The sequence below is a fragment of the Amphiura filiformis genome, chromosome 9 (genome assembly GCF_039555335.1).
Source record: "Amphiura filiformis chromosome 9, Afil_fr2py, whole genome shotgun sequence".
Classification (NCBI taxonomy): Eukaryota; Metazoa; Echinodermata; class Ophiuroidea; order Amphilepidida; family Amphiuridae; genus Amphiura; species Amphiura filiformis.
This window is the reverse complement of record NC_092636.1, coordinates 62,791,052-62,804,357: the sequence shown is the minus strand read 5'-3', so window position 1 is coordinate 62,804,357 and position 13,306 is coordinate 62,791,052. Positions and strand designations below refer to the sequence as shown.

The 13,306-nt window shown below is 35.8% G+C and overlaps 1 protein-coding gene and 1 long non-coding RNA gene across 2 annotated transcripts in view; both read right to left on the bottom strand.

Moving 5' to 3' along the window:
• Window positions 1–818: 818 nt before the first annotated feature.
• Window positions 819–7,219, bottom strand: LOC140161300 (uncharacterized). Its single transcript, XR_011860088.1, has 2 exons — window positions 1,972–7,219; window positions 819–1,804 (listed from the first exon to the last, which is right to left on the bottom strand). It is a non-coding gene; the product is annotated as an uncharacterized lncRNA (long non-coding RNA).
• Window positions 7,220–7,391: 172 nt separating this feature from the next.
• LOC140160214 (neurobeachin-like) overlaps window positions 7,392–13,306 on the bottom strand; it is a 411,951-nt gene continuing 406,036 nt past the window's right edge. The window contains 5 exon segments of the mRNA XM_072183491.1: window positions 7,392–8,983; window positions 9,646–9,797; window positions 10,853–11,052; window positions 11,691–11,792; window positions 12,259–12,432. Coding sequence (XP_072039592.1) covers window positions 8,893–8,983; window positions 9,646–9,797; window positions 10,853–11,052; window positions 11,691–11,792; window positions 12,259–12,432 — 719 coding nt within the window. The 3' untranslated portion in view covers window positions 7,392–8,892.

Genomic DNA, 13,306 nt, shown 5'->3' with positions numbered 1-13,306 from the left:
AAGAATACATAACGATGAATAGAAACGGGCACTAGAAGTGTATGGGCTGATAATGGAGAGCAGGGCCGGATTTTTATACCATTGGGCCAGATGTGCTCGGATCCAGGGCAATTTTGGGCCCTCAAATTTTTGGGGCCCCAAAATTGCCATATATGCATCTTTCTTTTCACCCCAATAGGGCAAAATTGTAAAATTTTCAAGGCTTCAGCGCATTCAAATAACAAAATGTATGTTGATCTGGGTCAAAATAGTCTGAAATTGAATTGAACAAAATATGTTAGTCCCCCTATAGTTAAACCAAAACTTGGCCACTGACTTGAGTGCACATGCCTTCCTCGGCACGTGAGTTTGGGGCCTCCAAATTTTGGCCTGGCCCAGGGCCCCATAAGGTAGGCTAAATCCCGCACTGGTTAAAAGGGCCCGTACTGCTCCTTGTCCATGGGCCCCTGATGCTCTTGCTACGCCCCTGCATTTGTGCGACCTGTTTGCTAAGGTTCGGTGTCAATATGGAAGGATACTCAGACTCTGAGGAATGCCAAGGATATGGTTTACCTTTTTGAGACAATTGCCAGCTTTTTGCTTTTGCCATGGGAGTGTACTTGAGATCTTTCTGGGGGAAAACTAACAATGATGCAGTCCCAAATTCGTCCCTGACACACTATTAAAATTACAAATTTGGGTCTTAAACAGGCCTACAAGAAAATGCATACCACAATAATTTTGGGTTGATTACGTCCTGGTATTTTGAGGGAGACCCCCTCATTCAAATTTCTGAAATATTGACAAGACTATAAGCATATTGCAATAAAAGACAACTCTTTGATTTCAAATCATGACGTTTTTTTTATTGATACCAGTGATATATAATACAACAAAACAAACAACACAACCATCAAGTTAGTTAGCTTCCCCAAGCTTGCACAAATCAAATATCTTAACATAGAAGTGTTTTGGGTGCAACATATTTGGATATAACAAAAGAGTGCCTAGCATTCTACATTAATTTCATAAACATGCTGTAAAAATCACTTCATGATGAATACATAATAGAAGTGGACATATCCACAACATTAGGTGTACAGGTGTAAGACCATTTAATTTTCTTTGTTTCTACGAACCATTATTTGATACCTAGTTTGCATAAATCTCTGGTGACCGCACCTTGCTAATGAAACAATCCGCCTTCACATAGGATTATTCCAGTTGAAATCCATACACCCCATATGGAAGATGTGACCTGAATCTCCCACACAGGGGGTGTAGATTTCAAATGGAGTTGCCCATTCAGGTAACCCTATTTGATATTAACATTCCCTGTGTGGCCATGTCTTCAATAGGGGTGTATGGATTAAAACCATAAAGCACATACTGAATTTTTACTTGGTGGTATTGCCATAATTCCAAGAGTCTACAGGGGAGGCTAAGATTTGTTACTTCACCATTTTGGTTTAACACATAATCACAAAATGTTCACAAACAATTATAAATTTGAGGTATGTTATGAAACAATATTTTGTCATTGTAAATTTGTTGGAGTCAGCAAGTCGACTACACAGTAATATGTTTATAATACCAATGGTTAAAGAGCAGGCCGATCTGGATTGCTGCCAAATTGAACCAGACTATCGCGTTGGGCTCTGTCATCAAGAGTCGACTAAATACAGCAATCTACAAGTATATTGCCTTTTTAAAAGACTTAAATATTGTAGAATGTCTACTCCAAAAGTAATTACATCATTAGAGTCCAACCCAAAATAACCTATCATGCCTTAATTAAACCAAGGTTTGAGAAACTGGACCTAAACTGGACCCTTCAGAAGCCTGGTAATTCTCTGTCTAGCCTGATAATACCAGATTTTGCCAAGTTGAGACAATTCACCATCAGAGTGTTACGTGTAATCCCATAATCAGAGTGTTGCGTGTAATCCCATAATCACTATGTCGACTGGATTACACTTTTGAGTCCTGAACCACGATCAAAATGATCGCCACACAAAGTCTACTGTATGTACTATCATTCCAGAAGGTGATCCAATTACCAGAGAATTATGTAACCACTTTGGTTGGCAAATACATCTCAATTCTGATCACGGAGAAATACACTTTGGCAACTATTTATGCTATTTGACATCCTTAAATTAAATTCAATCCTTAAATTCAAATTACCAGTTTACTTTCCTGTTCACCTTTCATTTCCTGCCCTCTTTATATCATTCAATATATTCATTCATTACAATAATCAACACTTTTTTGCCAATATGAATACCATCATTGAAAACCTTGTTTTATACAACAATTACATTTTCTTGTGCAAGATTAATTACAACCGCAGTTCAATCATGCTGAAGATTTTTTATTACCAATATCATTCCTTGATGACATTTTGTTATCACATGAAAATTTTAACTATTAATTTTTACATTGAAGTTTACATGTATGTTGATTGTGCTGTGTTTTAGTGCATTCATTTCAATATGCTGCAATCCAGCATGTACATTTACTTTACGTTTACGTCTTCAATAAACTTAAGTTGTCTTGAGCAGCCCAAAGATGGGGTGCGACTAGTAAGTCTCAGGGTGAAGAGTGCATGGCCTTCCTATTTCAATAATAAGTGATCAATAAGTAGCGTTTTCTAACCTCATCCAAGACAAAATATCCACATACCAATCCCATCAGTTACTACCTCAAAATCCATCAACATTCATCAGTTAATACAGCATTCTTCTTCCATTCTTTCAATTTGGGTCACCATTTATATCAATCCCTACATTATGTTTCCACTTACTTTACAGAAACAAATATTTGCATTAAAATTCATTGCCTTGGGGATTTATTCTAGAATATATTAATAAAAACAGCACTAAATATACAGCAAAATTCACAAAAATCGTCTTCAAACAAAACTGGTATCAAGATGATGTAATTGTTTTACCAATGAGATCAAATGCTCAGCCCACATTTGCATACAATAAGTTACTGCAGTGTTAAGCATTTCAAACAAGGGGGGGGTCATTTATAGAGTGTACAAAATGGCTACTTGACTAGCCTTGTCTCATAATTCAAAGAAATTCAATCATTCTATACCAACGTGAAGCAGGCAATTCTGCCACTGTTGCCTGCTGCACAAAGTTAACCCAAAACAATCTACTGAATTGAGTAAATTCTACAGAATAATGATTGTTTATGAAAGCATAAGGCTAGATATGCCGGATATATTCTATAGGGTCATGACAGGAGTGCTGAGCATTTTATGAAAGACATTTGTATTAAGAACACAGTGCAATGTTTTTTACAGACACAAGGTGTTGGGGTATGGGTACAACATAGGTTAGTTGGGTACCAACAAACATATAGGATTTAAACCTTGTATTTTAATGAAAACCCTTCAGAACATGTATCTTCTGTAAATAATGAACTTTTACAGACTGATTTTTCAGTTACGATTCTGCATAAGTAATACAATAAACAGAAAGAGTAAAGCAATTGTGTAAACAGTAATTTTGCATTTTTTTTTTATTTCTGATGATCATGATGATGACAAAGTATTTTGTTAATATTATGATGCACAAGTAATAGTCAATAAACTACATTGTTTTGATATAATATAATATAAATGATTCATACCAAATATCTGGTGTTATTTGCATTATTTAAAATGTCTAACATTTTGAATTATTGGTTCAGTCTAAGAATTCCAAAGAGAAAATTAAAAGTTCTTCATACGGTGTTGCCAGCTTGTAATTCGCTTTGAGCATAATCACATTCCATAAAACCAAGTTGTGAACAATACAAAATTGGCTATGGCTTCATAGGTTTGTCAAAACTATGCAAATGAAGCCATACATTGTCATCATATTGTCATGCATGGAAATAAGATGTTCGTATGCCATCTATAACAAAGAATTACCTCACTTGCAAGGTTGTGACAAACCAAATGGCCACAAAATCGGTTTCAAATTAAGTAGTATTTAAGAAAGCATGATGAGCAAAACAATTTTATTTCATGACTTGCACAGCAAGTGCCAATAAAGCATTTACGTACCATTTGCTGAGCCTATTCCCATTAAAAGAAACCATTATTACCAATTTACACTACCTTAATCTACAAATTCTACACACTAAAGTGCACATAAAATTTTAATTCTTATCCTTTCCACCTAATATACAGGGTGTCCCAATAAAAACCACACCTTAACTACGCCTTCTTTTTTACATCTTTTTAAGAAGGTGATCAAAAGTATTTTTACCTATAATAGAAAAAAGAAATTGCATCCTAAAGATATTGACAATTTTTGTATTTTGTCCACGCTGGCTTACATTTGAGTTTGTTTTTCTCAAGTTAGTAATTTGGTATCTAAATTTGCATTTTATGTCAAGATGTGTCACTTCAGCACTCTAGCTCTGGAAAGTCTGCTGCTTATGATCCAATACTGAGTATAATGCAGTAATGTATCAAAACAAACATAAACAAATATTCCTATATGTATTTGTTTATACTTGAAACGCCATAATAAGATGAGAGCATGTTATCCTTATTACTGCCTAAAATAAAATAAAAACAGTTGTCCTAAAACCAACTTGCAACTCCATGCTTGAAGTGCAAGCTTGATTTAAAGAGCAGACCAAATCTCATCTCATTTTCATCCATCCAGACTTGAATTGTTAACAAATAATTGTACACAGAAATTGTCAGCAACAAAATAAAATATACTCAACAACATAACATACTTCAACATATTTTATAACTCTGTTTTTGAACTGAACTTATAACAATTAATTTATGCTTATTTATGATACAATGAACATCGATGGAGAAATAAACTTTGTGATGAATTTAATTGGTCCTTTTGTTGAATCACTTTCAACGCATCCTTCATAAGGTAGAACAACTATTGCATAGACTACAGTCCACTTTTGTCAGACATACCAAACTAGTTTTACCAGTCTTCTAATCTTAAAAAATCCTTCAAATATTGACAGAAAGATCTCAATTATTCAGATTTGGATTCATTCAAGAGACTTATATATTTATTATAAGTCAAGATCCTAGGTTTGCCTTTGGCAAGTTATGTAATACCAGTCATTGTGTCTAAATCTATGTTAATTAACATTGTCCAGCAATAATAATTTAACCTAAAATAAACCTTACTTAATCCATTTATACCGTTCTACTCTAAAATCAAACAAAAATAGTCCCTTCACATCAAATACAAATATTTTGATAATTGAAAAAAATAATTTTGTGATCATTTGTTGCTTATAAATATTTTAATGTCTGCCAAACAGGGTTCTGGGCACTAGTCACATGATTTATCACATGATTGTAACTAAAGGTGCTCATTTCAGCATAATATATAGGAAATAGATTCCAACAGCTTTGAATCTCTTCCTTGATTCAATATACTTGCTAGTACCCTATAAATCCTGGGCAAGGGATTAACACTGCTACCTGGCAGGCCATACATTGAACAAAGTACATATTGTGATATTGCAGTTTACAAATCAAAAACCGACAATTATTTTAGGGGCAAAATCAACCAGTATTGCATCCACTGTAATTTCAATATGTTGACGGATGTACTGTGACACTATGTGTGACCTGTGGCTTGAAACACAAAAGATTTGATTACAAACAATTAGTGTGATAAGCACTGAAAATTTAATGATCTCAGCCATGGAACAAGATTGAAATTGCAGTTGCACTGGTTAATACCACACAGATCAAACCAATAAGACAATATCCCAGCAAAAGCTAACTACATGCATACATATACAAGCAACACATTATATAAATACAACTAGATCCCTCTATATTCATTCTGTATTAGATACAGGTCTGAAAATCTCTCTTCGTTTATTTTTTGTTGAATATAACCATGCTCTAAAAGTATAAATGTCTCTTTTTATAGAACTTACCCAGCTTATTTCTTGGTAAAGTTTGCATTCATTTTATTACAGACACAAGGAAGATACCCACACATACTTATTTACATGTGAAAACCATGTGCTCACCATGTGATAGCTCTGTTATCATCATGTGATCTCAAGCAGCAAGCATATGTACAAAATAGTCCATGCTTTGTTCAGAAAAACTAAACTAAACAAAAACAATCATAATATACAAATTCATTTCTAAACAATGTTTGCATATACAAAAGTTGTTGGTTAAATTAAGCCTTCAATTTATAATATAATTATAAATACAATCTACAATAAACTATATATTTTATTATCTTAAAAGTATTACTCTGTGTATATAACTTTGTGAAACTAGATGCAATTATACTGGTGTACAAATTATACTTCAATTCAGTGTTTCTAGAATCTGTAACAGTTTGTGAGTAACATATACCACATGTTTTATCAGTATATTGTTGGAATACACAAGATTGTAGTTCTTTGTAACAAAAATTTAAATATTACATAATATATATACTACACTTTCACTTGATAAATATTCCAAAACAATTTGAGTTCAATTGTTCTCTTTCCTACAATTGACTTCTCTCAAAGAGCGTTTCACATTATACCAGTCTCTGGTATGTCAGTGCAACATTCATTGATATATTATCCAGAGAACAAAGTCTGGCTATGACTCTGGATATCACAAGCTAATATAATACTCAATGCATATTGTGGCCTGTTTACCCACTGCTAAAGCCTGAATCACACCAACCGCTATGCCAGCATGATTCAGCTTGACTCAATATGTATAGGCTACATATAGTACATTGATACATACAGAAATGGTTACATTGTTCACAGCTGTTGTTGCACCAGTCCTGGCACGCAAATCTTTGCTACACGTCTACATTTAATGTGCACCAGTACTGATACAAAACTTTCATCAAGAACAAAATATGTTGCATGGTGAAAGTTGCATAAACGTTATCCTTGTAGTCACATTTTGGAGTCTCAACATCTCAAAACATTCATGTCCAGTTTCAAAAAGATGTAATATTTTACCCCCAAAATCTGGGAAACTGATTCTGTGCAGTGGTGTCCAAGGTAAGCCAAGTTTACAATTTAAAACACATTCCAAAGACACGAGCACCTTGGTTGCAATATAATCTGCAACTTTTGTTGCATGCATATCTTCTCTTTTTGTGTCTTACATTTGGAATGGTTTATTTTTCAGTTGTCACTAACAAACTTAACACAATGACATGCACAGCTAGCAGAAGACATCTAGTCATAAACAGAGAGATTCCAAAAATGTGACTATCAGGCATGAGACTGCACCTTCCTAAAAATAACTGAAAAAACTGAAAATGTGCGTGAAATTGGGCAAAAAGTACCAAAAATGGGCTGAAATTAAATAAAGTTGCGGAAATTTTAACTATAAAAAAAACTGAATTCAGTTTTTAAACTGAAAATTCTCATGCCTGGACTATTGGATAATGTTAGCTTTTGAATTTTCCACCAATCAGTCTCAGCTGAAGTATCCAGATGAACCTATTCAAGCACAAACTCAATCAAATCACACTTCTAGTATCACAGGTCATTTAGCATCCATACACCAGATTAAATCATACAATATTGTACATTTAACTTTTCTTTTATAGAAAAATTATTTGCATGTTGAAAAAAAAGAACACACTACTGAAAAGGACATTATTTTTTTCAGAAAAAAGTAATAGTCACCAATTTAGACTGATATGACGTTTAAACACTTGAAAGACATTTGAGCAGAAGTTTTCCTTTGTTTCTTTAAAGCATCATTCATTATTTAAGCCCTAACTACTATAGTCATGACCAAAATCATTCAGATATTACATTTTGTTTGGCAGATGTAGTGAAAGACATCTGTATTTATAGCAAATGTCTAACAGAATTTTGACTACATGCATAATTTCATGAAATCAGATCAAACTGTGAAGCGGTTCTCAGCATGGGATCTACCACAAGAGGATGTTAGAGTAAACCATTGTCAACTTGGAACCAAGCATTGTTTATTTCATCCATAATGTTCTTAACTAAAACTTCTAGTGGCTTGTAGTAGTGTTTCACATTGTACATAGTACAACATTCATCCAAACGCATACAGCATTTTCTGCTTGGTTCCCGGGGATATAAACCGTAAAATGAGGTATAATGAAGGCATGAAATAGGGTGTGCTGTTAAGGGAATTGGGAACATGTAAGCCCTGATTAGAAAGCTTCAAAAGTAAGAAGGGACCAATAATTGGAAAATGTAAAATTTGAATTTTTGTCAATTTTGCATGTAAAATCACGACTGTATAATCTTGCCTAGGAAAGTTGATTGATATCCACATGGACTGTCCATTTCTTTTTGTTATGTGCATTTAATAAATGTCCATTACTCTCCATGTATTCACATGAATTTGGTATAAAATAAAACCTGAAAGTATACACCTTTTGAGGATATGAAACTATTCATTCATATAATTTCAATTCTGATCAGCAACAATCGATAGAGTCCATCATCATAAAAATCATCAATGCAAGAATGATGTGTAATTGTTGCCAATTTGAGCCCTATTTCATGCCTTAATTACACCATGCCAAAGTAGATGAAAGCAAATAATAATGATGAGCAATACATGTCACATCTTTTGACAAAATATTTCAGATTTGTTTTCATGGAAGGTCTTTAGTTCAAATCCCAGACACAGATAGACACAAGCATTTTGTAATAATTGTTTACAAACAGGCAGTTACGACTTAAATGTGCATAGCAGGTACCTTGTTTCAACACACAAAATAAAGTTACTTCATGGTATTTTCACAATGATTCCAATTAAACAACAAGTTTTCCTGTTTTGTTTACTTATAAATCACAATTCTTTTCATTTGTGTTTTGTACATATTTATATATATACATTCGTAATTCTTCACAATGAAAATGACCCGTGGTTGGATGGTTTCCAGTTTAATATGCGTCTCTGTACTCATGGTGCCATTTGAAGAAGTTGACATGGAATGCAACTATACTCCCTGTTGCCATGCCGGCAATGATGGTCCTATAAAGGTAAACAACAAAAATGGATTAGCATCGATGCATTTAAGTATTTTGTAATACAGTTTATCAGGAGAGGTGTGCCCTCTGGTTTTTCAGAATAAATGTCATATGATTTCCAATTTGGAATCAGGAAATAGCCGAAGATCTCTTCTTTTACACCAAAATAAGCACCAACATAACATGTATGACATCACTATGACATAACAAAATAGTGGTCTAACCATCGAGATAAAATATAGATTTTATCTCGATGGTCTAACTTACCAATTTACAAAAGGTTTTTCACAAATCTGAAATGCAATGACCATGTAATTGTGCCGTACACATGTTTTAGTGATCAATTATGTTGGGATAACCTGGATACCTATTTGCTGTCGTAGTGCACATTAGAATGTCACCATTGCTAGGTCAACTGGCTCACGCTTTCTTTGTTACGAACCACTGATCGAAATGATCACAACACAAATCCTATGGCATATCATAATTCGGGACAGGTGTATGAGCCCAAGCTTGATCCAGTAACCAATGGTTACTAATGAGCACTATAACAGTGAATTTCCTGATCATGGGTAAAGTTTAGGACCAATTTAGAGAGGTGTTGTATAATAGGAATGTGTACATTAGGTGGTGGTGGTCATGTGTTAGGATTCCATCTCAACTTACCTCTGTTCATGAGCCAAGTCTAGGGCCAGTATAGAGGCATCACATAGTGGGAATGTGTACATCAGGTGGTGGTCATGTGTTCTAAACACCTGAACAACACGGTTGTCACCTCCTGTTATGAAGTAGTCTCCTTCTGGCTTCATCTTCACTGCCTATAAAACAACAACATACAAAGTATCCTGTGTTAGAGTCTAGCATAGAATATCTGACAACTTTGGACAATTATTATGACTGGTTAACATATGTGACGCGATCAAGCAAAATCAGTCGGAATTCGGAAATATTAAATTGTCAGTTTCTTATAGGATAGTAACAAGCATTTACAAAGCTGCATTTTGCAGAAAACCCCATTGAAATTGAACAACCAATTCCAACGATTATGAGCAATTAAAGAGTTTCCAAAACAAAAGGAAACAAAAAGATAAATGAATTGGCCCCATAGCTCATAAGAGGTGTAAGTTGCCCATTGCATGATCTGGCCATATGTGAGGAGAGCCTAGATCTGGCAGGATACATGAATGCAGGGCCGGATTTACCATAGGGCCAAATGGGCCCGGGCCCAGGGCCCCCAAATTTTTGGGGCCCCCAAAATTGCCCTGTGCAGTGTGAATCTTCCATTTTAGCCGAAAAACACCATGTTTTGGGCCAAATTAGGGTACTAAAACTGCAAAATTTTGCGCGCTTCGCGCGCCCTGGCTTGTTATATCACAAAATACAGCTTCAATTTGGGCTAAAATAGTCTAAAATTGAAATTTTTCGTGCGCTTCGCGCGCAAAATGTCCTAGTAAAATCTAAAAAAATTGGTCACTTCAGTGCACATGCCTTCCTCACGGTGCATTTGGGGGCCTCCAAATTTTGGCCTGGCCCAGGGCCCCCAAAAAGGTAAATCCGGCCCTGCATGAATGGAAATTGAACCAGTCATATAACATTGTGTAAAGTTAAGTAATTCTTTCTTTCATGTCAATTGAATACCTAATAAGTAGAAGAAGGGCCCAACTCCCCCACATGCACATCAGCACAATGCATTAGAAGCAGAATAACAAGCACTTTAAATCAAAGTTTTCCAGCGACATGGGGAATTTGCCCTCAATGAGTGATACACAAACAGAGCAAAGCCCAGACTATGTAAGTGTCACCTCTTTGCATCTGCCCCATGCACTGGACTTCAGATACAATATACATCAAAATAACATGACTGACAACTTACATTGACTTTTCCTTGGATCTCTGTATGCTTCAGAAATTTGCCATTGGTGGTGAAGGAACATATATGACCTTTGTCAAATGTGACAAGAATGACGCCTTCTTCAGCTGCAATGGTGGCTAGGCGTGGTGACTGACAAGGTTCAGGAGGGTCAAGAGAACGCAGTAAGTCGCCAGAGACCGTGTGAATCAGGCATGCGCCACCTGTATGAGTAGATCAGACAGGATGATTAGTTAGGATATATAGGATCTCCTTACATGCAGAAATATGCTATAACAATGGCTACCTTATACTGCTCTACAAATTGATCAGTTAACATAAACAGACCATCATAATATGTCAAGCTTCTGTAACCCGTACGAAACTTGGGGAGCTGATCTTGGTTGCGATGGTCATTTGTGGAATGTCTAGGGTGTGCGCTCTTGAAGATATAAAGTCTCTGTGTTGTTGTTACATGGTTTATGGAATGATGTGGGGCTGTAGTGATCAGCAACAACCTGTAAAGTGTGCTGAGGCTTGTGGATCAACATCTAGATATTGTGCCTGTGCGTAGCGCACTATAAATCACTGCGCTTTTTTTTCTTCATAAAATGTATCAAGTAATTGCTTCGGCAAATATATGTTGCCATATCATTACATTGTCTTATAAATGAATGTAATATATGGTTTAGAAATTTGACTGCCTTTACTGCATCAGCGTATCTTCTCTGCAGCAATTTAAAATGAGCTTCAACCTTCCTCAAGTTGATGACTTGAGAATATTAGACAAGAGTTTTTTTGCAAACATCAACTCATTTTTCTTGATTGTGTCATACAGAAATAACTGAAAGTAAACACTTACCTACAGAGCCACTAACAACTAGACCCAGCTCAGTGCACACTGCTGCGCACTTGACCTCCGTGTCATGGCCAGTAAGGATGGCCCTTGGGGTGGCAGTTTCACCTAGAGCGGATATAAAGTTACAAAGAACTATTACAAAATGTTCACCATCATCATCTTTATTGTCATCATCATCAGCAGCATCATTGCCATCTGCTTCATCACTATCTCCTTGATTCTCCTCCTTCTCCTGTTCCTTCTCGATCACAATCATCATCACAATCATCATCACCATCATCATCATCTATCTCTGTAAACAATTGTCCTGAACTTGGGAAAGGGTATTTATTTCTATTCAGTTTTCTGGGTGTGTAACATTAATTAAACAATCATGGTATATAATTCTTATTTATGTACCATATGCACATATTTCACATATTCAAGAAACTTACGAAGATGCTACAACCCTCTTTCAAATAAGTTGGTGTAAATGATGAATGACACTTCTTAAGCTTCTGCAAAAGTTGTCTTTTTCTTCTTCTTATGTGTATGTATAAAAGGATAGAAAATTTGTTTCACTAAACATTACCATGCACATGGTTCTCTCCAAGCACCCACTGCAGCTTGGCACTCCAATGCCATACTAATAGTGTAGCATCTCTAGACCCTGAGACGATATAACAATCACCGCCAACTGGGCACTCTGACCTCGCAAGGCACGAGCACATATCCCAATGTCCATACACCACTTGCGTTACCTTGCCTGTATAGGAACAATAACAACAATGATCATTATACAGCTTGGTTTATAGTTCAAAATATCCATGTCAACTAAGTCACAGCTTGTTAAAATGTATTGCTCTCCAACACGTTTCACGCAAATACTCTGCTTTTTTTCTTATTCCAGCAATTGTGGAAGGATCAGATCATCAGGCCTGGGACAGGGAGGAGCAACACCTGTAGAAATATGTTGATAGGATAAAAATGGATGGTCAGGTAAATGCTGTATTGATGGAACACTAGCCAAATTGTGCTGGTAATTAAAGTTATCTGCCTATGTAAAAAATGAAAAAATAAAATATATGTTGTTTGATTTAACATGCGCTTCAGCTAGGCATGACCTAATTATCAGCACACTTCAACAATTATTCCGCTGCCATTTAGGATATATCAGAATCATTTCCGCTTCACCAAGTCCGCAGCTGGTGTGTAGGTACTCTCAGCGACTTAGATTGTGATTGCCCCCAGCAGCTCCCCATTTTACACCTGGGTGGAGAGAAGCAATTGGGAATTAAAGATATCTTGCTTAAGGAAACAACACACTGCCACAAACAAAATTTGTTCTCATTCTAACCTAGAAGGATTACCCACAAGACAAATGGGTACTTTCAAATGTTTACCTACAAGACAGGACACAATTGTAACACTCCAACCATAGGTGCCTGATAATTGATTCCAACTAGAGGAAACAAACACAGAAATCCTTTTCCCAGAGCTCACAAGAAGATTAGTTAACAACATGTCCCTCCACACACATCCCAACACCCCTGAGCTCAAGCCTCCCCACACACCACACCCACTGTTCCTAAGTATACACACACTGCTTCTTTTGAAAGTTGTTGATCAATCTAAAATTC